The sequence below is a fragment of the Propithecus coquereli genome, unplaced genomic scaffold (assembly GCF_000956105.1).
Source record: "Propithecus coquereli isolate 6110/MARCELLA unplaced genomic scaffold, Pcoq_1.0 Scaffold56, whole genome shotgun sequence".
Taxonomy (NCBI): domain Eukaryota; kingdom Metazoa; phylum Chordata; class Mammalia; order Primates; family Indriidae; genus Propithecus; species Propithecus coquereli.
In genome coordinates this window covers 30,060-56,164 of record NW_012151507.1, presented here as the reverse complement: position 1 = coordinate 56,164, position 26,105 = coordinate 30,060, and the positions used below count along the sequence as shown (strand labels likewise).

At 49.8% G+C, this 26,105-nt stretch overlaps 1 protein-coding gene across 1 annotated transcript in view; it reads left to right on the top strand.

Annotated features, from left to right (window-relative positions):
• Positions 1-25,638, top strand: part of FAM78B (family with sequence similarity 78, member B) — an 89,399-nt gene extending 63,761 nt beyond the window's left edge. The window contains exon 2 of the mRNA XM_012657748.1: positions 24,896-25,638. Within this exon, the coding sequence (XP_012513202.1) occupies positions 24,896-25,418 (523 nt within the window). The 3' untranslated portion in view covers positions 25,419-25,638. The remainder of the gene's footprint in view (positions 1-24,895) is intronic.
• Positions 25,639-26,105: the final 467 nt, after the last annotated feature.

Sequence of the window (26,105 nt, the reverse complement as noted above, 5' to 3'; positions counted from 1 at the left end):
GATTTCACGATACCCAGGAATGGCAGGGTCAGGGTCAGTGATAAATCCCTGCTCTTTTTCTTTTGAAGACAGCCCTTCATCTTCTCTGGCTCCTAGGACGCCAGGCTGGTTTCCCTGGCAACTCGCTGACTTCTCGAGTCGAAGGTCAGGGTGGGGTGGGGTGCAGGTATCCCTGACTTGGTGGGCGGGAGGAAGGCTGGGTGAGAGGAGGAGGACGAGAATATTGAAGCAGGCCTCTCTGACCATGTCAGGACAGTCGGGAATACACTTATCCTACTCTACAAATGAGGAAACTGAGGCATAAAGCAGCTAAGTGACTTGGCTAGGTCACAGAGCTAGTACATTGTAGAACCAGGGATTAGATCTATCATGAAGTGAATTTTCCTTCTTAACAAAGAAAATTCTACCACTGACCAACCATCGAGAGATTGTATACTTAAAGTTGTTTTTCTTTGGCCAGACGCGGTGGCTTATGCCTGTAATCCTAGCACTCTGGGAGGCTGAGGCAGGAGGATCACTTGAGCTCAGGAGTTAGAGACCAGCCTGAGCAAGAGCAAGACCCCGTGGTGGTGTGCGCCTGTAGTCCCAGCTATTCAGGAGGCTGAGGCAGGAGGATCACTTGAGCCCAAGAGTTTGAGGTTGCTGTGAGCTAGGCTGACGCCATGGCACTCGAGACCTGGGCAACAGAGCAAGACTGTCTCAGAAAAAGTTGTTTTTCTTGGAGAAGAGGCGTAGGTACAGTAATCTACTCGTGGGGCTATTGGGGCTGGCCAGCCACAGTGAGCTGCCCGTGTACAGATGTGAGCAGACTGAGCTCACTGCCCCGTATCAAGGTGGCCAGGTGCTGACCAGTGACCAGCCTGTTCTCAGCAGTGGCTTCTAGGTAACAGTAGGGACTCCAGGACCCAAAGGAGAGCTGAAATCCAAACTTACATTCTTAGCACCAGTCAGAGCAACTCTGGATGAAAATTTGCTGAGAGCAGCAGAGGCCCATGGGACGACTGGCAATTTGAGTTTTTTAGAGACAGACAATATGTTGGTACCAGATGTCATTTTAAGCTAAAAACCTGTGGTTATGTTGCTTAGATGATCTTCTTTATTTACTCTAACCCATAATCCAGAAGCCATTCTAGATTGAATGTGGGCCATTGAGCGTTCCTGTGAGAACCGCAGCTCAGTATTTTTAGATGTTGCCACTTCCAGCTGGGGAACTACATTTCAGTCTGCAGCTCCCTGCATTTACTATTCGATTATCTCTGTGTTTAATCTGTGGCTGGTCTACAGGAGCTGGCACCTCACTCCTCTCTGCCATTGAAGTGTCACCACCCTACCCCAGGGACAGTTGCTGATTCGCTCATCTACTGAGGTCCCGGCCACCTTTTCCCTGGGAGATTCAGTGTGTCACTCACTGTATGTCACTTGAGCTGTTCCCTGCCCTTTTCCTCCTGCCCTCTTCTTGGCAGGGCTGAGCAGAGGGGGCTCTGAGGAGGCGTGGGGTCCCTGTGGGCTCACGAGAACGGGGGCAGAGGTGGAGGTGCCGGTTACAGTGCTCCTGTTGAAAATAGTAACGGTGCCCTTCCTCCCATGCTGTCCCTTATCTCCTCCCTCTGGAGGCTTCGGACAGCCCATGCCCCAGCAATGGGAAGCTATGAAGTGTACGAATGTCCCCAGATGTGCCCGAACCTCAGGCCAGCACCAGGCCTGTTCAACTTCCATCAGCTCTTCTACCTGTCCCTCCTGGTTCCTGGCCTATTGGCTGCACTTGACCGCTCTGCCCGCCCCTCCGCCTTCTTTTCACCTGTCCAGACTGCTCAGCACAACCCCGGTCTCACCTGTGATACCGCGTGCATGCACCCTCCTGGGACAAGCACTCCCCACCCCGGCTGCACTGGCCTGTCACTGCTGTGGGGCTTCTGCGTTGCGTCTGCCATGCTGCAGGGAAGGGAAGCCACCCTGAGGACCGGACTCCTGAGCCCCTTAAGGCAGGGTTGTCAGTGGACTTTGCCCCTGCAGGTCCCTGCAAGGGCTGGTATGGCAGACAGAGTTACCGAGTCTAATGATGAGGGGAGAAGTGTCCTGAGTGTCACAGAGACCTGCCATCTCGGCCACTTGCTGACTTGGCCACCTTGGACAAGTCACTTTTAACTCCTTGAACATGTTTTCTCATATATCTAAAATGGGCCTAATAATACCCACCATGCAGAAGAGTGTATGTAAAATGCTCTACACCCTTGGGCATGAAACAGGTGCATAAACCTCTGCAACTGTACTGCTACTGCCACTGCTGCTATTGCTGTCGCTACCAAGGAAGCTTCCCTGCATGTCTCAGCCTCACTTGGCCCATGACCATCCTCCTGCTCCTTTCGGAGCTCCCTCCAGAATTTGTGACCATTTGGATTCGTGGGAGCATCCACACAAAGTCGAAATATCCACTGCAGGAACACGAAGGCACGTTCTGTCCCCACGTCTGTAGGACACTCCTGCACTGTCCGTCTTCCCAGAAAAGTGCAGACCGTTGGGAGCCGAGGGACGTGCACCCTGACAGAACACGACAGCATGAATTCGCAGACTCATCGCAGTGCAGTGCAGGGTGGCCATGGGCACTCTGGGTCCGCCGGGACTGGGAAGTGCCTGCTGCAACTCTCTGTCAAAGTGCAGGCGTCCGCGGCACATGCGCGTCCCGGTGGAGAGGCCTGCCACGGCGTGGAGACCAAGGCCTGCAGGGAGCACAGGACGCAGCGTCCTTGTGTACCTGTCCCCATAGCAGGGTGGTGGCCTTCTGCTTCTGTCCCCTCCTCCTGGCATCAGCCTTCTCCATCGGGGCCTGCTCGATACCCATCATCCCGCCACCCCTGTTCCTGCTGCTCATGTGCCGCCATTTTCCCCTTGGCTGTGGGCGCGGGCATGTTCCTAAGGGTGGTCCCCCTCAGATGCTTCTGCTCTGGGGCTGCATCAGCGCTTCTGTTCGAGGTCCTCCCTGCATCCCAACCTCCTACTTCCCTCCACTGCCACACCTCTGGCTCTATAAAGCAGGGAGTCACTGACACCGTGTACCACATGCGCATCCACACGCCCTGCATGCCCCCTTCCCTGTCCCCGTGTCCCTTCTTCCCCGGTGTGCAGTCATTGATCCTGGGCCTGTGCAGCCCCTTCCGGGGCAGCCTGTTCTGTATCATCCCAGCCAATCGGGACACACTGAGGGACAATTCAGATCTTTCCTAAAAAATTCAATGCCTGCCGTACCTCTAGAGCCCAATCTTCCTCTGATAATTATGTTGCTTCCTTTAAGAAAATAATAAAGAGCGCTTCCCAGTAACCTGCTCGTCTGCCATTTCCAGGCCCTGGAGAAGCCTCTGCTGATCAGGATTCTTTTACTGTGCAAAGAATTGCTCTGATGCACTTTTCCCTCCTGAGTTTGTGCTCCATTGCGTTGGCACGGGTTCCACCTCTTAGAGCCTTTGCATGTGAGAAGGAATAGAAAGGATGTTTTATGTAAGAGAAGGCAAGCCCCTGGCCTTAAAATGGGGACCCATGAACTCTAAGGCATGTGGGGCCAGACATGTTAGGGCAGTAATGTTTCTGTCTCTTTCCTTCTGCTTTTGGCCCAGGAGAAAAGGAAATAAAAGGAGACAATGGCCCCATCAGCCCCTTGTTTCTTGGTGAGAGCAATGAGAAGGGCAGGGACTTGGAAGAGCAGCTTGAAAGTTAGAATTTAAGATCATCTGCATGTTTTTCCTGCTATTCACAGCCACCATTCACATGTATTAGTAGCATGAACACATGACTTGGCCATGTCTTCCCACCACCTTTCTGACCAATATCTGTTCTGGGCCGTTTCTCACAAAATGCCATGCCCACTTTAAGAAACTATGTATAGTTTCAGAATACATAGATGACTCATAAAACAGGAATAATTAACAGGTGCTTGTTTGTATATTACATAAAAATTTTTCTGTTCCAAAAATGCGTCTTCATGAGACTCCTTTAAGGAGTAGCTGCCTGAGTATACTTTATTATTTCTTTTTATTTAATAATTACTATTGATGTTACAAGTGGATTTGAGAGAATATAGATTTGGGGCTCCACCAGGCACATGTCTACTTCCAGCTTGGCCACTTAGCGGCAAGTTAAGCTGTCTCTGAGATCCAGTGTGCTTCTCTGCAAAGTGGAGATGACGATCACATCCACCTGTCATTGTTGGGAGGATTTAACAAGTCACTATTCCTTCATTCATCAAAAGTGTGTATTAGGATAGCATTTGTGGGAGCCTCTTTTGCTCTGACTATATCATACAAAAATAACCAGACAGATATCACCGAATTTAAAGAGCACGTTTGGGATGGTTGGACCTGAAATAAAAGCTGTGTTGTATACACAAAATTCATTTTGGGGAGCCCAGCCCTGGGGTCCTGGCTGGGTGAGGCCGGCTTGCAGCTGAGGAGCGTGAAGTCAAGGGCAATCGGAGTCTGCGTGCCGGATGACAAGAACAGGCTTGAGCAAGCTGGAGGCTTGAAGACCAATAGGCAGAGAGTAGGCAGAGAACCACAACTGAGTCCCAAGTGAAGGTTCCACGCAGAGAAGAGGCAGGGCAGGACTAACTAGGAGTGGGAGGAGATGAGGGGGTGTTGGGAGCACTGGCCACTAGAGGGGCCCCTTTGAGCAAGCCCTGGTGGGCAGGGGCGGTTAGCAACACCAGGCAGGGTTGGGGGTACAGGCTACACGTAGGGCAGACCAGCGGGATCCCGCACTGGGGGAGGAGGGCCACGGCCCCGCCATCCAAGGCACGCTTCCACACTTGCTATTCTCCACATCAGTGCTCGCCTCCATTGGCACAGATAATTAGCATTAATGGTAGCTCATTAGCTAATTATTTCCGGCTCACATTTACCAAATGTATTACAGGGAGTTCCGGCAGATCATCTTTCTGAGAGCCAAGTTTGGGAAAAATCTTCAGAAAAATAGACTTTTGATACATAAGCTTCACCTTCTTTTTATTTTATAGAAAACTGATGGCTCAGCCATGTTAACCACAGAGTTTCCAGGTTCTCCCGCGGTCCCGCCTCACTGAGAAGCAGGGAGAGTGTGGTAGAAAACATCACAGAAAGAGCATGTGGGTTCAAGACCTGTCTCCATCACTTACGACCTTGGGACCTTGGGAAAATCATTTAACCTTTCTGAGCTTTGGTTTCCACGTCTATAAGACAGAAGACATTATATCTACCTCATAGGATTGTTGTGCAGATTACATGAGATCATTTCTATGGGGAATATTTTGTGAAATGTAAAGTACTGAGTCAATATCTGGTTCTAGTTACTCTCCCATTCATTCTGTCACCAAATCCCGTGGAGCATCTGTCTCTGTGGCAGTGGGAAGTGGTGGGAGCCTCAAAGAATTATGTTTGAGACCCCACCTCCTTGCACCAACCCAACCGACAGCCATGGGGAAGTTGTCAAGGCCACCACCTCCTCTTCAGCCTTATCCTCTCTCACTCTTGGCCCAACTTTGTGTTCAAGAAATACAGAAACTGCTCTTTCTACGCTTTCTGCCCTTGCCACACCTTGAGACCATTGCTCACACTGCCTCCTCGTCTGCTGCTCATTCTTCCCCCAGGATTCTGCTCGGAGCCAGACAGCCTGCACTGAAATCCTCTGTTGCCCTAGTTTCTTCACCTCCCAAACCTCAGTCCTCCCCCTTAAAATGGGGATAATAGGCCAGGTGTGGTGGCTCATGCCTGTAGTCCGAGCACTTTTGGAGGCTGAGACAGGAGGATCGCTTGAGGCCAGGAGTTGGAGGGTACAGTGAGCTATGATCACGCCACTGCACTCCAGCCTGGGCGACAGGGTGAGACCCTGTTTCAAAAGAAAAGTAATTATAATAATGAGGATAATGTTAGTACCGACCTCATTGGGCTGTTGTGAGGATTAATCAGTTAATGCACGTGAACTGCCATGAACAATGCCTACACAGACTAAGCCCTCAGTAAACATTAGCCATCATTATTGTCACCACCATCCCCCTTTCCAGATGACCTAGGCACTTTTGCTGCTGCCCTTATGATTACACATCTCCGTCCCCAAATATTCCACATTGTATTGAAGTGATTTTCCCCTAAGTTGATCCCGCCCAAATAATGTAGACACTCGCAGAGAGCAGCGACCTGCCTTATGAATCTTGGTGTCCTTTGCATCTAGGACAACACCAAGCACATGGTTAATGGTCAAGAAATCATTGAACTTATGTCAGAAGAGCCGTGTCTCTGAGGTGCTTTTCTTTGTTACTGATTTTGATTGGGACTGCACCATTCTCAGTGGGGTTAGTTGTAGCCATAGAACGGCAGAGTTCATAACCTGTGGCCTTGGATGGCTTTTGCTCCATTGTCCTTGGAGTGGCCTCTTCTGGCTCATGGAACCTACCTCCCCTGTTGGTTGATTCTTAGTTTTTTCAGCCCATCTTCCTGCTGATCAAGGGGTCAGTTTCAGTAGGTGAGGCATTGTTCTGCCTGTCCGGCGAATGGGCAGGTTCCTGTGTCAGTGAATGGACAGATGGTCGTCATGGTCCTGGCTTGGAAAACGTAGAGTGATCTCCTGTGGTTGTGTTCTTAGGAGCCCTAAAAAGTGGTGCGTGCGGGGTAGGGCTTTCGCATCCCAGTTTTCACGTGGACATCTTTGCCCTACATCAGAGCGTAGGGTCAGAAAGCGGACACTGGGAAGAATTCCAGGGCTCTGGGAGGGGCAGGAGCAGCGTTGTATAACTGACCTGGGTACGAACCTCAGGACCTCACTTGTATTTTAAAAGAGCTGCTTCTGCAAGGGGCAATTTTCAGCTTCCTGTTTGGCTTTGGATCCTCCCCTGCCTCTGCTGTTCACTTTGTAATTGCTGCCAGGAGGACGGAGAGCCCCGGTGTGGCCCAGGGACAGTGGGCGCCAAGTCTGGGGCCTCCATGCAGCGTTGCCAGCTGCAGGGCCCCGCGTCACCCAGGGAACATTGCTGTTTAACCCCGATTGCAGTTATGTCAACAGAGTCCCCTCTCCCTCCCACTGGGTCCAAGGAATACTGGTGAAATTCCAACTCCCTCGGATACCTGGAGGGCAGGGCCACCCCATGACACAGGGACACAGGGAGCATCAGCTTCCCCCATGGAGCCCCATCCCACGTCCTGGCCCATTTCTCATCTCTGGATGCCCAGACCCACAAGACCCCATCCGAACGCTGCATCCACCCCTTTCTAGGGACCTCAAAACAGACCATCCATCCCGGCTGCTGCTCTGAAATCTCAAATTCAAACAGTCCCCTCTCAGGCCTTTCTCCTGGCCCCTTCTTTCACGTGCCGGAGCCCTCTGCCTCCTCCCTGCCTGTCCCACCTGGCACCTCTCAGGCAGATTGTGCCACCACTCACTTCCCACTCTCCTCCATCCTCTTGTCCCTTGTTTTACCTCCTTTGTGCAGACATTCTCTCTTCCCACAGGCTGATGCAATACACTGCGTGCCAGCCCGTGGTGAGTCCTTGGTTGGTAGTAGTAATCAGGGTTATTAACACGTTTCAACCCACATGAAGAGACAGACACTAAATTATACTCACACATATGTAATTACAAACCGTGATAAGTTCTGTGAATAAAAGATGGGGTTCTGTAACAGAGATCTAGCTCAGTTCAGTGTGGGGCAGGAGGTGTGTGGATCAGGGGAGGTGTCCCAGAGGAAGTGACACTTGCACTTAGACATAAGGATTATTCAGTTATCCAAGTGAACAGTGGGAAAAAGTTCCTCCAGACAGCATGTGCCAAGGCCCCGAGGCAGGAAAGATCCTGGCATGTTTGAGGACCATGAGGGAAGCTGTTGGGGGTGGAGTGCTGAGAGCATGGGGCAGTTGTGGTGTGAGGTGCGGCTGGGGAGAGTCAGAGATCTGATCCTGTAGGACCACATGGGGCACACTCAGGGTTTGAGTGGCATTCTACCAGTGATGGGAAGCTTCTGAAGAGTTGTACACTGGGGAGGCCACCAGCCCAGCACAACCCAAACCCCAGATTAACCCAGCATCTGCCTCCTCTCCCCGACCCTTGGGAAGCCAAGTACCTTGGGCTAAAGTCACACAGGCTTCCAGAAGTCAGGTGGGCTGGAGCAGTCAGGAAGCCCCAGAGGATGAAGGTGTGTGAATGGCTTGCCCATAGCCGGATGCCCCCAGTGAAGCCTGGGAATTGTAATAGACCTAAAACCCAACATTCCACATTCGTCTCATATAGCCTGCAGTGGCTCTGTGGGCATTATTATCCCGTGTTACAGCTCAGGAGGATGAGGCCTAGGACAAATTCATGCAGCTGAGTGACAGATCAGAATGTGGCCCTGGATCTTCCGATTCTACGCCCAGTGCTGTCTCTGCCCAGCAGCGTCTGCAGAAGAGAGAAAACTCCCTTGGAAAGAGAGAGAGGAGAAGATGGAACACGGTGGAGGAAAGGGCCATGCAGGTGTGATCCTGGCGTTCTTTGCAGTCCCCGTCAGCTCCCACGCAGCGTCGACGGGCTCCCGAATAAAGAAGGGTCCTGAAGCTCCTGGTTTCAATTTAACATCTAAAGAGCATGAAGTTCCAGAGGCCTCTGTCACATGCCGGCTTCCCTGCTGGCTCTACACTGACGCCAGAATCATCAGAGAGGATCCATCCAGGGACAAAGCCAGTGCCCTGAGTGGTGGAGGGAGATGACCACAGCTTGAGCAGAACTGGCTCAAAGCATTTGCAGCCTGGGGAGGCCAACTTCTGAGCCACCTTCCCCAGGGTGCAGAAGGAAACAGCAGCAGACATGAGTGCCCTCTGCCATCTCTGGCACCCCAGAAATGTTCGCTGGCCCGAGCAGCATGCCTCACGTTCCTCCTTGCACTGCAGGCATTTATGTACCCCTTCTGCCTGCCCAGAGCCCGGTCATGATCATCTTTGGGTCCCCTCCCTCCATTGTGCCCTGGATGCAGATGGACTTCAAAAATCACCTGTTAAAGGAATTAGCCAATCATTCAGCAAACAAAGCAGATGTAGGGGGGAGGAGAGAAATAATGTAACTTTTACAAATTGAAAACACAACACAGTCACACGGAGGCCCTGTGGGTTTAAGTCTCAGCTCTGCCACGTACAGGCTGGGTGAATACAGACAAGTCACGTCATTTCTCTCCGTCTGAGTGGCTGCATTTTAAGGCAAGCTAACAATGCTTTCTTCCTGAGGACTCGTGACAACCGAATGAGTGAACCCATATAAAGTATGTAGCCTGGTACCCAAAGTATAATAGGTGCTCAAGAAATAGTAGTGTCCTTCCATGAGTGCTTACATTTGGGCTGTGGAGGCAGCAGCCAGGGTGAGAATCTTGCTTCCATGGCTGGCTGTAGCTGTCATCCTAAGCGTCACTTAAGTTCTGTGTCTCAGTTTCCTCCTTTGCAAAATGGGGCTGGCGATCACAGTGGCCACCGAGCAGCGTTGTTGCAGAATGAACGAGAGCAGGCGTGTGAACCACTTGCATTAGTGACGGCAGAAAGGGGCATCCCACCCGGACCGTGCTTCGTGTGGCCACACTGGGGGAACATTTAGGCTAGAAATTTTGCAGTCTCTCTGCCCCTCAAGTTTGGTAACACCCGTGTGAATGCCTGCGTCCACATGTGTGTGTCAGTGTGGATGACACACCTCTACCTGCTGCAGACAGGCACGGCTTCTGTGTGCTAAGCTGGGACCTGTCCAGGAAGGCATTTCTACAGTCCTGTCACCGGGGCACACACCCAGCTGCCAGCATCCTCGTCTCTCCTGCCCTGCCCAGCAGCTGCCGGTAACTCCCCACATCTGCTGCCCTGCTCAGCACGCAGTGAGATGTGGCGTGCGAAGAACACAAAGTGGAAAGTTAATGAAAACAATAAACTCTGATTTTAAAAGTCCGTACCGCTAGACCACACCGCCTCCCTCGTTTTCCTGCGTATGCCTCGCTCTGCTCAGCTTTCATGGGCCTGACCCTTCCCTGCTCTCTCCCCTCTCTCCTTGGGCATTATTTGGTGGGAACTGGGAAGCTCCTTTCATCTTCCTACCCACTCCTCCAACACAGTGCCAGTGAGATATGACTGCTCCCAGCAGCCAGCCAGTGGCAGCCAGCAAAGTCCTGTCCCTCTGCCGCTGTGCCTCCTCTGGGGACATACCTCAGCTCTGCTGTCACCCTGTGAAGAGACCCAGCACTTGGGGGATGATGGGGCAAGGGGAATCAGGGTAGGGGACCCCGTCAGTACTGGCTGAAGCAGCCTTTAGTTCTGAGGAAGGAGTGGACACAGGCGCTGGAGGGTCAGAGTTAAGTTCATCCCAGCTCTGCCACTCCCTTGCTTTGTGACATCAGTGAGTAGTGTGGCCTGAGCCTCAGCTCCCTTATGCAAAGGAAAGGGAGTAGCACAGCGCCTACTTTGAGGTCGCTATATCAGACATTTGGTATTATGCTTGGCACATGGAAACCTCCAGTAAATAGTAGTTGCTCTTGTTGGTAATAGCAGTATTAATAGCTGACTTTCGAGATTCCCACCCTCCACCTGCCTTGACCATCTCAACCTTGTCACCACAGCTATTTTGAACTATGCTCTCCTGGCTTTGTTCTTGCTGCAATAAACACATCTCTTTGACTTTTACTTTATTTCCTGATTTCCAAACTTTAGACCCTTACAGACCACTGAGGCCAAAGAGCCCCTAGTCCAGACTCTACATTGACCCCCAGGTACCCAGACCCTATGGTCACGTCCTGGTCATGGCCACTTCTCACGGGGTCACTGAGGCTTCAGTAACCAGTCAGGTGCAGGAGAAGAGCTGGTGGTGCCCTGCACTCCTGCTCACACGCTTGTGCCCAGCAGCCCTGCTGTGGTTCATCCATTCAGCTGGTAAGTATCTAGTGACTCTCATCTTGGAGATTTGACAATCATGTCCTTATCAGTATCTCCTTGACCTTAAAGATTCATTCCCCCTGATTCCCACATTAGTTGGGAAGAAAGCGCAGCAGCTGAGATCTTGAGTTCTTGCCCCAGCCTCCAGAGCTAAGCCACCAGCTGTGGGTCCAGATGTCAAGGGATGGCGGAGCGGCCGTCCTTCCCCTCAGAGCTGCCCAGGGCCTCCAGCCAAGCGTGCTCACTGCTCATCGTGCCCATCAGATGCGTGTGCTGCCATTAGATTCAGCCACAGAAAACTAGTTGTGTCCTTATAAATAACCGTTAGAACTGCAGATGTTTTGTGCTAAAACAGTCAATGAGACCACAGAGCGTGCAGTGCCGGACTGTGTCAGTTAACCAAGACAGTAAATGAGGGGACCCCAAGATGTCCTCCTCCAGGGACTCACCAAGAGAATCCATACTAGGAATGCCACTTGAATAACACAGAAGGAAATAAGTGAACCACGCCTCCTCCCAGTCAATGACAAGGCAGAAAGGGAAGAAATGAAAAGGAAGAAAGGGTTGTGTATTCACAGTGTCAAGGGCTTTCGTAGTCGCAGGAGCTGCAGGATTCTGGACTCGGTGGGCATTCCGGGGGAGGCCTGGCTCTGGGGCTGGGCTCTGAGCAGCGTGCAGGTGGCACGAGTGGTGCCTCCTCCCACCTCCTGATGCACAGGCTGGAAGCCTGACAGCCGGCAAACCAGAGACGTGTGCGGGCTCAGGAGCTGCAGTCCCCCGCCCAGCCCCGCTGCAGGTAGTGCAGGAATCTCCATCAGGAGGAGCTGGAACCATGCGGAGGAGAGTGGATGGGGACCCAGGTGCAGGGAGGCCACCCTGAGTCCCCAGTAGCCTTAGATCCCAGGGAGAACCAGTTGTGTGGGGTCTTGTATTCTGGAAGTTCATCCCTAGGGAATGACCACCACGTTTCTCTCTTCTAAAGCTGCAACTTCGTCCCTTTGCAGCCCTAAAAATCCCACTCAACATCAGCACAAGGACTGAGGTCTTTGGTCAAAGATTATAGGCGCTAGACATAGCCTTATCCATGAGGTTGTTTCTTCCACTCTCTCGGTTTTATAGATGAGGAAATTGAGGGTGAAAGGGCTCATATTGGAGAAAATAGCCCAGCAGTCACCCAAGAAGGGCATCCAGGCTAGTGACCTCCAGAGCAGGTATTTTTAGATTGGAGACCCTGCCCCCCTGAAACTGCGTGCAAAATGTGTGTGTGTGTTTCTGTCTTCTGTGTCCTCTGTGTTATCCACAAAGTCTAACACAGTGTTGAGAACAAAGTAGGTGATTTCACAAAGGATTTTCAGAAAATCCTTGTGAAAGGCATACTGTATGTGGATGTGCATCTTCCCTGGTGTGTGCTGTGAGTGGGTCATTTCTCTCTCTCTCTACTTCAGTGTCTCCATCTGCCCTCCTGTTACCCTGTCGGGATGGACGGGAAATAGTTCTCATTCGTATGAGGGGGAGAAGTGGGTCTTACCCTTTGAGGAAGCTCAGGTCCCAGCCAGTCCATGTTCTTTTCGAATGAGCAATACTCATAATAATGGTTCCAATTTATGAAGTACCTATTTTGTGCTGGGCACAGTATAGATTGCTTTTTATAGATTTTCTCATTTAAAAAAAACTCTACAAGGTAGGTTTTATTATTATCCCTATTTATATGAGAAATGGAAGCCTAAAGAGGCTTGGTCATTTTCCAAAGTCCACGTGGTCAGCAGGCGGCAATGTCCAGATTTGCGGACAATGTCCAGGTCCAGCGTGTCCCACCCACACTGCCTCTTTGGGTCAACTCAAGCCACCCCTTAGCCTGTTCAGCTGTGTCCAGACTAGATTATATTTCCACTCCTCATCTTCTTTCTCTTTTCCCTAAATGCTTCCTAATCACATTATGCAGTCCTATTAGGTGACTCATCTCTTTTTATTACAGAATAAAGACAAAAATGTTGTTTAATGAGAACATATGCAAATTTAAGAGGAAATACTTATAATCCTGCAATCATAGATAACCACTTTCCACATTTTGGTGTATCCATCCAATAATGTCTTTTCTCAATTTTAGCCAAGGTTCTACCTGTAATAGCAGAATTCTAGAATAAGAAGGAAAAAACAGGCCAGGCATGGTGGCGCATGCCTGTAAGTCCAACACTTTGGAAGGCCGAGGCAGGAGAATCACTTGAGGCCAGAATGCTCGAGACCAGCCTGGGCAACATAGTGAGATCCCATCTCTACAAAAAAAATTTTTTTAAATAGCTAGGCATGGTGATGTACCCCTATAGTCCCAACTACTTGGAGGCTCAACCAGGAAGATCGTTTGAGCCTGGGAGTTGGAGGTTGCAGTGGGCTGTGATCACGCCACTGCATTCCAGCCTGAGTGACAGAGCAAGACCCTGTCTCACCAAAACAAACAAACAACAACAAAAAAAACCCCACTTCCACCAACCACCACCCCCCACCTGCCATTTGTCTGGCTTCAAGGGCCAGGAGTAGAGGATGCAGGCCACTGCCGTGGGCCAGATTGAAGTGTGTTGCGGCCCCCTTCCTCCTAACACCACCTCCTGGCCCCCCAGCCTCTCCCGGATCAGCAGGGCTCATGTTTGATGCCAAGTGTCAGAGGAGGGCCCTCAGCACCTAGCCTGGAGCCCAGGGACGCTTGTCCCAGTGTGTCTGCATCCGATCCATTCCGATGCCTTCGCTTTCCACATTGGACTCTCTGCTGGACTCCAGAAGAGACTTCCCCATCTTATGCCCTCTGCTGCCCCCTTGAACTCACCTCCCCAGCCAGCCCTGCCTGCTCTGCCAGAAGCACTCACCCGGTTCATCGCTGCCGCTTCAAGGAAGCACGTGCTCTGGGCTCTCCTGGAGGCGCCGGAGGAGCAGCCAGGCCTGTTCTCAAGATGCTCACAGTCTGGTAGGGAGCCAGACGCTGAAATGCATACGCAGTCGGGCACGCTCAGGAGGTGACTTTGAGCTGCAAGCTGAGGAGGAAAAGGAGCCAGGCATGTAAGGAGCAGAAAGGAAAGCATTCTGGGCAGAGGGAACAGCAAATCCACAGGCCCAGAGGCAGGAGGGAGCTTGTCTTATTCTAGGACGAGAAAAGTCAGTGTTGCTGAGTCCAGAGTGGCGGGAGGGAGGTGGCGGGGATGAGGCTGGGGGACTGGTGGGGGCAAATAATGACATGCGGGCATTATAAATACAGTAGAAAACCATCGTGGAGATTTTCAGAGATGAGGCGTCATCCAATTTACGTTTGATAAAAACCACACTTGCGGCTGTGGGGGCAGGGCAAGCTTGGAAGCGGAGGCCCAGCGAGGAGGGTGTTGCACGGTCCTGGAAGGAGGAAAGCTGGCTTGGGACGGTGTGGTGGCCACGGAGTCAGAGAGAAGGGACAAATTCTGGCCCTATTGTGGAGGCGGAGCAGAGAGCGGTGTTGTTAAGAGAGCAGGATGGGGGTTGGTGGGTCCGTACTCCGCTCCGTCTCCACCTGGGGTGCGGCCCACATGGAGTGCCCCTCGTCCTTGGGTCCTACTGCAGCCCCACTTCCCCTGGAAGCCTCCCTCATCTCCACTCCCGCCTATCACCTCTGCTTCCTCTTGTTACCCCTGCTGGACATGAGCAGGGCTTTACCCTTTCAGGAGGGCATTGGACCCGTCACCTCAGGTGGGCTGTGATCTCCTTGAGGATGGGGGGCGGAGTGCCCGGGCCTAGCTCAAGGCGCCATGCCTGGGAAGGAGCCAGAAGGGCTTGCTGCGTGGCCAGCAGACGTGGCTCTCGTAAGGGACACAGCCTGGGTCTGCCCACGTGCCCTGCAGGCGGGAGCGAGCACGCTCCCGTGTGTGAGGCTGCCTGGCTTCTGCGGCCTCTGTGTGGGGACAGGCACTTTGCTCCAAGAAGCTCAGAACTGGGGTCGGAGGTAAACCACCCTCAGACATGACCCAGAAAAGTGGCCACTGACCCCCCGCCCTCAGGACCGTCAAATAGAGACAAGTCAGCAGAGGCATCTGAGAACCCAGCCAACTTAGCGGGCACCAGGTGACCTGACCTCCATGTGACGAAGGGTAAACACACAGAAGCCGTCTCCGGTGCTAGAGAAACTCAGTCTAAACAGAACATGAGGGTGGGCAACGCAAACATGCAGCCTCTCCCAGCACTGATGGCCCTTGAAAACGTTGGAAATGATGTTTTCTGCAATGGGAAAAAATGCCTCCCTGTGTGCCAAAAAGGAAAGGATGTGGTCGGAGAGGAAGGGGGCGGAGGTGAAGGTGGGAGGGGAGTATTTACAGGCTTCTCCCAGTCTGACATAAGCAGCGCAGAATAAGGAAAATCCTAATTTTAAAACTTCCTGTGTAATCATGGCGCAGACCATCTGAGAATCGGGATGCACGCCGGGGCCAGGGCTGGCAGTGGGTGACTGGGGGCCGAGCGGCTGGCCAGGTGACACGGGGCCTGGCTTAGCCCCCCTCCTGCCCCCACCCCACCCCCATGCCTCCTCTCTCCTTGCCTCCCACCGTGCACTGTTACTTCCACCCTCCGGAAAGGTGCCACGAAGTCAGAAATGACCCTGAGCGTGAGACTCATGAGAACGGGGCACATCGCTCTCCTCGGCGTTAGGCGGGAAAAGCCTGAATTCTCAAGCGTGTGGGGTTCTCTTTAGTTACTTTCCGTGTAACTCAATAGGGACTCCTTAGGTTTGAGCCATGAAGATGAAGAGGGAAGGTAGGAGCCTCTTTTCCCACCCTCTAAGTGCAGTAAAGTTAACTCAGCAGTCAGGATTCCTTTAAAGAGCAGGCTCAACGTGGCAGTTGGGTCACAGAGCCTGGCATTCAGGAAGCCACCAGTGGGCTGTGATCAGGGTGACATTAGCAGAACTAACACTGCCTGCTGCAGCTGGGTCCTGGAGGTCCCCTGCTGTGCCTGCCTTAACCCTTTAGGTGATGAATTTTGGAGAGGTGGGGTGGGGAGCCTGAGGGTGAGGGGGGTAGCCAGGGAGAGGGCACTGTGGGGAAGGAGGCGGGCTGTTCAGCGATTGTTCCAAAAATGTTTCAATATTTTAACAACTGATAGGGTCATAGCAGTGTGTATAGGTCGGCTGGTATCATCAATGACTATTATGATTATTTTTCAGAACTTTTGGACCTTTAATGTGGTGCCAGGGAGGCATCATGAGAAAGCATGTGATTTAGAATCAGATTGTGAGTTCACAACTCGGTTCTGCCCCTCAGTGGCTGCAAGACCTCGAGCAGGTTCCTCACTGTATGATGGAAAGTCCAGTGATACCCGCCTCGTGTAACTGAGGCACAAAGTGGAGGATTGCGAGAGTGCTTTGTAAATATTAAGACTAAACAGGTGTGGAAAAAACACACGTAACAAAAGAAAAAAATTCTGGATTGGAACTGTTCAGGGTTCCGGAACGGTGCATCCAAATCTCCCAGCTCCAGCCCATCGTTAAGATATGTAGGTTCCAGGGTAAGAGTACAAAGGCCTGGGTATCATATTTCTAAATATTTAAAAGTTATAGGTCAAACTAACAGAGCACTGAATCAAATCAGTTCTATCTTCCTGCTAGACAAATATACCTTTAGAGCAGCCTGAAGGCTATGTTCAGATTTAGAATAACGTGGATGCCTCGAAGTTCTGCGCCAGAATGCAGCAGCTAGGAGCAGCGGACCCTCGGCCCCAGCCCCACCCGTTCTCTTCCTACCCTTGGCTCTGCACCGGGTTGAGAGGTATGTCTCATTGGGCATACGCACGTGGACACTGACACGCCGGCCCAAACTCCATGCATACCCGCAGCAGACAGCCACCCTCTGGCCACTACGTGTGCCCCAAAGTGCACACACAGTGGAGTGGGCTGCCCTTGGGAAGACAGACCAGGAAAAAGACCTGCGTAGACCCTGGAGACATGTTTAGGGCCATTTGGGCTGAGAATACTGAGATCCCGCGTACCCAGAGGATGGTCTGGAAGGACGGGCACATCCTCTCAGCCCCTCTGACTCCTTGCCCAATGTGGTAGGGCACGGCCGGAAGATACCAGACTTAGTCCCGTTAAAATGTAAGGCCAGGCCAGGGCTCCTCTCACCTGGGTCTAAGGGCAGGACCATCCCAGATCTCAAAGCCTACACTGGAAGCTCTCTGGGCTTGGAACCATCAGTCCTCCATGTGCGCTTTCCCCTGACTCCCATCCCACACTGCACCAGGGGACATTAGTGTCAGCAGAGTCCCTGCACACCTGCCAACTCCCTGCCTCCGAGAATGCTGCTGCCAGCACTGCTCCAGTGACTGCAGGGCTTCAGGGGGATCCCAGGGTTGGGGTGTGGGGGGGCTTTTCTCAGAGAGGTTGCTGTGCCCCTCATGGACACTGGGAGAACTGGCTGGGTCTGGGTGGGGCCTCGACCTTAACCCAGGGACTGCTTAGTTGAATGAAATGCTTAACATTAGCTCGTTTGATTGAGATTTGCCTCTTTCTTCTAAAAACGGGATGCAGAAAGCATGAAGGTTGCGATAATCGATGTTTTCATTATGAGGCCCATTGGCGAGTCCATTAGCTGTGAGCTTTGGGTCAATGGCTGATTGTCTAAAACGAAAACTGTGTTTATCACAGTGAGGAGAAGGGCTGTAGGAGAAGGAAGGAAATGAGATAATAACTAATATTGACATAGTGTGTTATAGTTTACAAAGCGTTTGCTCATACATCATCACTTCATTTGATCCCTATAATAGCTCTGAGATGTAGGGAGGCCTGGAGTTATTTTTCTTCCCATTTTCCAAATAAGGAAGCTGCAGCGGGCAGGAGTGACTTGCATGAGGTCAGGCTGCTCTTAACTTGGGACGGACACCCTTATCTCCTCAAGGCGGTTTTGGTACTTCTCTGTTCACCACGCCAAAGACTTCAAGGCAAGAGGGACGAGATCAAGAGCCCAAAGGAGCTTTTCCCACAAGCGTGGTGCAGTAGGAAAGGCAGGGTTGAGATCAGAGAGCCCTGGCTTTGAGTCCTAGCACTGCCCCTTCCCATCTGTGACTTTGGACAATTTACTCCAAGATTCTTTTCCTTGTGTGTGACAGAGTGTAATGATTCCTGCCTCAAAGGGCTCCCGTCAAGTGCTCACATGCAGAAGGGTTCAATGGCTATTAGTGTCCTTCTTCCCCTACCCCTGCCCCCACTGCTGTTACTTACTAATACCTAAACTTAAATGTCACTTTGTGCCACACACTTTGCTAAGTACTTCCCGTTCATTATCTCATTTAATTCTCACACCAAGAACTTCAAGTAAGTACTGTTATCAGCCTGGTTTTATAGAAGGGGAAACTGGTACAGAAAGAATGGATCACCTGTCTGAGTTCACCCAGCTAGTGAGGGGTGGCACTAGGCTTGCAAGCTTCGGCACCCGGATACAGAAATACTGTCTTCAGCCATGATGCTCGACCAGCTCTCTCCTCCATCTCACGCTGCCCGTCGTGGCCCAGCTTCTTAAAGGACGGACCTGAACACTCAATATTTTCTTGGGCTTGTTCATTCCCTCCATAACCCCTTATACAGCCTCCACTAGCATGTCTTTCTTGCTGTCTTGATAATTACCTACAGGCTTTTCCTTAACCCTGCTCTCTTCGATTTCTGTGGCTTTTGACAATGCTGACTCCCTGAAATCTTCCTGACTTTGGAAGCTAGTTCTCCCCCTTCACTGGCTATTCCTTTGCTTTTCAGACTCCTCTTTCTGGCCATCTAAACAAGTCTCTGAAGATCCCTCTGTCATCCCCAAAGATCTCACCCATCACCGTCATATCAAATGATCCTCTCCATGCAGATGGTGGCCAAATTTACATTTCTCGCCCTTTCTGCTAAGCTAGACCCGGCATTGCTGCTACGTCACAGACACTGTGTTCACCTATCCAGTCCACTCTGCAAAAGCAGCAGCCTCCAAATTGACATTCTGAAATTCATGGTCTCCTCCCATCTTTCACTTCAGATCAATTTGATATTATACTTATTTATTCAACAAACAATTTCAAAGCTCCTTCTGTTTGCCTGACACTGTTCTAGGTACTGGAGATATAGCAGTGAATAAAATTCATGAAATCTCTGCCTTCTTAGGGATTAGTAGAATGAAGGGAGACAGACCGTTAGCGAAGTGAGTAAGTGATATAGTATATTAGAAGGTGCTGTGGAGGAAAAAAAAAATAAAGCAGAGGTGGGGGATGGGAGTACTGGGGCAGGAGATTGGAATTTTAAATTTGATTATCAGGAAAGGTTGCACTGAGAAAATGGTATTTGAGGCAGGAATGAAGGAGGCAAGGGAGCAAGCCTTTCAGATATTTGAGGGAAGAATGCTCCAGGTAAAATGAATAGTGAGTGCAAAGGTCCTGGGGTGGCAGGTTACTTGGCATGATGGTCCACATTGGCCAGAATGGGAAGAGAGAGAGGAAAGGAAATCAGATCAGAGAGGAAATGAGGAACTAGATCATGTAGGGCAACATAAGCCATTTTAAAAAGCTTGGCTTTTCCTGCATGGGTTAGGAGACATGGAAATATTTTGAGCAGGTGACACAATTTTACAAATGTTTAACAAGATCACAGGGGCTGCCGTGTTGAAAATAGATCGGGCAGCAGAGTGGAAGTATTGTAAGCTAGGAGACCAGTTAGGAGGCTCTTGCGGTAATCCAGGGGTGACAACTCTAGCTTGGACCAGGGTCGTGGTGATAGAGGTGGTGGGAAGGAGTTGAATTCTAGGTGTATTTTGGTGACATCAACAGGATTTGCTGATAATCAGTATGTGGAATGTGAGAGATTGATCAAGAGTGACTGTGAAGTTTTTGGCAAGTGGACAGGTGAGTATATAGATCTGGAGCTCAAGGGAGCAATCCAGACTAGAGATATAAATTTGGAAGTTGTCAGAGTGCAGATGGTACTGAACATCATGAGACCAGATGAGATCACCAAGGAAATGCAAATAGTTAGAAAAGAGAAGAGGACCAAAACTGAGAGCCCTGGGGCCCTCCAATATTAAAAGGTTGAGAGACGAGGCAGATCCAGCAAAGGATACTGAGGAGGAAAAAGTGATATACAAGGAGAAACCCAAGTAGTGAGCATGCACCATGTGCCAGGCACCATGTTCTGGGCCAGAGAGACAAAGACAAATGTGACTCCACCCTCACTCTTTAGAGGAGGAATCAGGGGCTTTCACCCTGAAATACCACTGTGGGCTGGTCCAGGGACGGGCAGAGAATGCCAGTGTCAGTGAGACCACAGCCTTGTTCCATCTGTGAATGATTCTGAACACACACACACACACACACACACACACACACACGCACACACAGTCAACCATGCTTGGCTCTTCCCAGTGATCGTTTCATTTATCTCTTCTTTTGTATCTAATAGGCAATTCATTACCAACTGTCAGAGGATCGACTCTTATAGTATCTCTTATATGTGGTGCCTCCTGTTCATTCCTCAGCCACCAGCCTAGATGAAGGTCTCAATGAAAATCACCTCGAGTGTCACAAATGCTCCTAATCATCCTCATTCCCTCCCTTTAGCCCTCAAATTCTGCTTTTTACATCACTCTTCCTCCTGGAAATTCACTCTCCTGAACAAAAGTCCCATCACCTCTACGAGGAAGCCCCCAGTGCCTAAGCCTATTATTAAAGGCATTCCACAAACTGGCACTACCCTGCCCACCCAAATGTGTCTCCACTCTTCCCAACACCTGCCCTCCATCCCAAGTATTCTCCTCTCTGTTTCCTGGACACTCCATGTTCATGCTCGATGTCAGACTTCGGCCCATGATGGAACCTCCTGCCTGGGAAAGTGTACTCCCCACAGTTCGTATCCCATTTCCTCCACAAAGCCTTCCGCCTGCTATAGCCTGCATGGATGTCCATGTCTCTGAATTTCTGTATCACTTGAAGTCCGTATTGTTCATTTTTGTATTTAGGTATATGATGGCATGAATCGTCACTAAAATACATCCATATTTGACTAATTCATTCAGTTTTATTTGTGTGGCTTGCCCCCTTCTTTTAAGGATAAATAACTTTCAGTGCAAGGCATGGTGCTATTCTAATAATAGATTCTAAATGAATAGTAGATGTTAGCTTTTCTTTAAAAGTCAGTGAATATATAAATTGTAAAACTGTGATAAAACACTTTGTTGTAAACAAATTCTACCAAGGTCCAGGTATATAGGCATAAAAATGACTCAAATAAAATATTCGTTCCTTCAATAAAGATTTATTAAGTTCTTAGTGCTAGGAATATGTTAAACACTAATGAGTTAAAAATAAGTCACAATCCTGAACCTTTCCTAATGGGAAAGTCAGACACATAAACATGTAGTTACAGTGTAATCCGGCACCTGCAGATTGGCATACATCCGTGGGTGCCTGGAAGAAAAGGCTTCCTGGAGGGGGTGATACACATGCGATTCTCAGCACACGAAACTTGAGAAGGAGGAAGAGCAGTGTGGGCAGAGGGCACAGCGTGAACAAAGGGGCAGAGGCGAGAAACAGCATGGTGTGTGTGGATGGGGAGGCCAGATCATGGAAAGCCTTGCATGTCCCGTTAAGGAACTTGAGTGTTACCCTGTGGGTGATGCCAGTGAGGTCCATGTATTAACATAGAAGCCTTGGAAGGTTTCTGTATAGAAAGGACTTGATCAGATTTGTATGTTTGAACTCTTATGCAATCTAAAAGATGGATTTGAGAGGGACCAGAGTTGGATGCGGAGAGACCAGTTATAGACCATTACAGTAGACCAAGTAAGAGATGTTGAGGGCTTGGATTAAGTTAGGGTGGAGAGAGCTGGATGGAGAAAAGAAGATGAATTCAAGCATCACTGTAGGGCAAGAGGCACAGGACGCAGTGGGGCAGTAGCTGTGGCAGTCCGTCTGATGGGATAGGAAGAGCCAAAGATGACCCTCACTTCTGGCCTGGAAGATCGGGTGAGCAATGGGACACCCCCTGGAGCAGAGGTAGGGGAAGAAGGCCAGGCTTATGGTGGAGATGATGAGTTCAGTTTGGGCCATGTGGAACTTCAAGTACCTCCAGCACCTCATTCAAAGTAGTCCCTTAAACGGTCATTATGTTACTCAAATGGTGCTATCATTCTTGGAACTTTTCAGGGACTTCTCAGAAAAACATTATCAAAGCCATTTTATCAGTTACATAAACTAGTCATGCATTTTATAGGCATTACTCTCTTTTGGGGAAAAAAAAAAGAAGGGAGGGACAGAGAGAGAGCAGGCCACTGCCTTGGGATGTGCATTAGTATCTATTTTTCATAAAAGAAATAGAAATAAAAATTTTGTACTTTTCAAATAGAAAATCACTCCATATTCTATTCTAGTCATCTCTAGGACTAGACTTAAGTCATTATGAATTTTGGCTATTTCCAAAATCAAACCACCCCTAATCATGTAGTACTGAGGTCCCAAGGCTGTAGAAGAGAACATGCCTCAGACCTGAGGGATTTCCACAAGAGCAGTCACGGAGGTGACAGCAGTGTGGATAGGACTAATGCGTAGTCTCCCAAGCTCACTATGCCCAATGACTACATGTGGCCAGACATCTTTGTTTTGATGTGATGATTAAGAATGCTGTTGTATTTCTCTATTCCCAAGAATTCTCCAAGAAAATGGTCTCTTTCTTCTCTCCTGAGACAGGCACAAGAGTTTACCTTCTTTGTATTATCTCTGTGTTTCAGAAAACCTGGGACCAAACTGAGTTTTATGATTTGTCTTACTGGATTGACCTGTAGACCTTGGGCCCCAAGTCTGCTTACATGGCTCTAGGCAGGAAGATGGGGGCAAAAATATGAGCTATAAAAGTCTCTATAGACAAAGTCACTGAATTGACCAGCACGATAGCCAGTCCTGAAATAGATAGTGTTGTAACAGAATACACAACACATAGGCTCAAAACCAAATTCCCCAGGCAGTATGCTATAGTTAGGATGGGAGAGCAAGTATAATCTGTCACTGCTATGTTCTCCCATCCCACAGAGGAACCCAAAGGCCAGTAAGAACTGGTGACAACCAAAATGAAAAACAGCGTTCAGGCAACACAGAAACTATATATGGTGACTGAATAACTGTCTTAGCCCTTTGGCCAGGGGTGCAAAACTGACTCTAGTGTGGCCATTTCATGAAGCCAATGAGCAAATTGGGTCTCCACCCAACCTCTGACCCTTATATGATTATAACCCACTCAAACAATGCCTCCTCCCTTTTGTACAGTAAGAAATGTCTATAGAATTACCTGGGGGCTACTACCCCCAGCTACAGTAGCATATGTAGCAAAATGAGCTCTCTCTGACTTTCTGCATTAGATCGATTCCTGATTAGTGTCTGCCAACCATGATATACTACAGTTTTCCCAATAGTTGTCAAGGGCATGGAAACGAGAAAAGGCTGTTGTACCTGTGGGCTCACCTCCTCCCCAGGCAGCCAAGCCCTGCCTTCACTTCAGGCTGGGGCTCATTTGCATAGGAACTGCTGTGGGGGTTGGGGGCAGCAGAAGGCAGCGGACAGTGTTTCCGGGTCTATGTGACGATTAGGGATGCTGAGATGTATTCAGCATCAACTTGACAATGCAGCTCCCTTTTAGACCACTTGTGTAAAGTCCAGCAGGATCTTCTGTCACTTCATAGGAGGAAGAACTTTATATTAAACAAGGCCACCACCTCTTAGCTGATGAATGAAGCAGTCTCATTTCTTTCTTTAATGATTAAATTCTAATGCATTATTACCAAGCATCATCCCTGTCCCCAGAAGTACAAACATGGAGAATGCATAGCCAAGCTCTACTGACTAAATCCTTCCCTTGCCAGGGTCCAGTCCAGCTCCCCATGGCTGCTGAGGGAGCTGCTAGCTCATTGGACATCTTGAGTCCCCTCCACTCTGGCTTCCCTCAGGCACCATGTAGGGGCACTTCAGGAGGCAGTGTGATATAGTGGTCAAAAGGATGGACTTTGGAGTCAGACAACTCTCAGCTCCACCCCTTGCCATCTGTAGGACCCTTGGCATGTACCTCAACATCTTTAAGCCTCCATCTCCTTACACATAAAATGAAAATAAAAATTCATTTATCTTGTGGAATATTTTGAACATTAACTGAGATAAGGTAAAGTTCTTAGGGCAGTGTTTGGAATAGAGTCAGCACTCACTAAGTATCAGCAATGATGGTGGTGATGATGATGATGATTGGCAACAGTCTATGGCGGGGGAAAAGACATGGGTTCCTCCTTCTGTACAAGGTCGGAGGTAGCCAAGAAGAGTAGGCAGGTACCAGAATGGCAAGTCTGCCAAACTTAGTAATGAGCCTCCCAGGCTGGACGAGGAGGCAATGGGAGAGCAGTGTTTTAGAGACTGTATGTGCCAGCCTGTAGTGCAACTTTCGCATCCAGGTGGCTTCCAGCAGATGACCATTACCTCCCTGCATTGTCATTTTCTATGTCTCTGTTTTCTAAGCACAAGATTGACTGATGGCTAGAATTTAAACAACCCTCTTTGTTGAGTAGAAATTCTACACTGTGATTTCCTAAGAAAAAATTTTCTTCCTTCCAAGTACGTCAAATTTCAACCACCATCTCTTCCCAACAAACAAATCTCACACTCATACTTCCCAAGAAAGTGATTCTTGCAGTGGAATGCCTCTAAATTCTGATTACTGTCCTCCCACCTAATTGATGTCTCTTCATGGTCTCACAACTGCTTCTTTGAGCTTCCTGCTCTCAACTGGGTCAGCCATGGTTTTATTTAACTTGTTTTGGTATTGCTTTTGTTATTTTTGTTTTGATTTGTTCTCATTTAATCCTGAAACAGCACAGCATAGAACTTTTTGACCTGCATTTCCCCTCTGAACGCCCCATTTTGCCCAAGTTGACTATGTTAGTAAGTGGTGGGCACCTCCCCAGCTTTTGAAAAATTCATTCAGCCTCTTCTTTTCTTGTGCATCTCTTCTGCTTTGCCAGGTCAAGCTGGGAACTGCCTGACTTGAGGGAAGGGAGAGTAAAAGCCATCAGTGACTCAGATGGGGTGAGCTACCCTTGGTACGGGAACACCACAGAAACTGTGACCCTGGTTGGCCCCACCAACAAGATCTCCAGGTTCTCCGTCAGCATGAATGACAACTTCTACCCCAGTGTGACGTGGGCGGTGCCTGTGAGTGACAACAATGTGCCACTGCTCACGAGAATCAAGAGGGACCAAAGTTTCACGACCTGGTTGGTGGCCATGAATACCACCACCAAGGAGAAGATTATTCTGCAGACCATCAAGTGGAGGATGAGGGTGGACATTGAAGTGGACCCTCTTCAGCTATTGGGGCAACGGGCCCGGCTCGTGGGCAGGACTCAGCAGGAGCAGCCCCGGATCCTGAGCCGGATGGAACCCATCCCCCCTAACGCACTGGTGAAACCCAATGCCAATGATGCCCAGGTCCTCATGTGGAGGCCCAAGCGAGGGCCACCTCTGGTTGTGATCCCTCCTAAGTAGAAGCAGACTGGCCTGACTGTGTGGAGCACATGCCCCTGAGACACGCAGTGAGGGTGTCAGGGGTGCCAGGAGCCAAACTGAGTTTCTGAGCCAAAGCAGACCTCTTGGTTTGCCAGCCTTTGCAGCCACTTATGAAGAGAAGGGCTGCTCCTTGGGTGGTAGAACCGCAATCCTTAGGAAAAGTTTCTTCCTCTTAGGAATAAAGAAATCACTGATTTGACAGACTTGCTGTGATTACCATGCAAGTAGCCATATTTTGGAGCTGACCAGGATGATTCTTTTATCTGAACTATTGACCATTTCTTTCCTGTGAGATGCAGGGGATGGAAACAAAATTAAACAGTGCCTGTGGCAAATGCTGCTTCCCAACCAATTAGAAGAGGGAGTGAAAACATCCACACCAGGTGTTTGTAAGACAGACAGTCCTGCTGTCTGACAGGAGGATGCTGGGGAACTGGGTGGAATGAAAGTCAGGTGGTGAAAGAATGGGTGATGGGGAGAGGAAAGAATAAGTTGTTATTACAAATTAATACCTGTGCATTTATTAGTTGATCATCAGATCTTCAGCAAACTATCTGGAATGAACGGAACACTCAGAAAACTGTAGAAATGATACTTGCGCCATTCTGAAGGGGGAAAGCCTCTTCGGAACTGTCCAAGGTGCTGATGTGAACTAACCAATGGAGA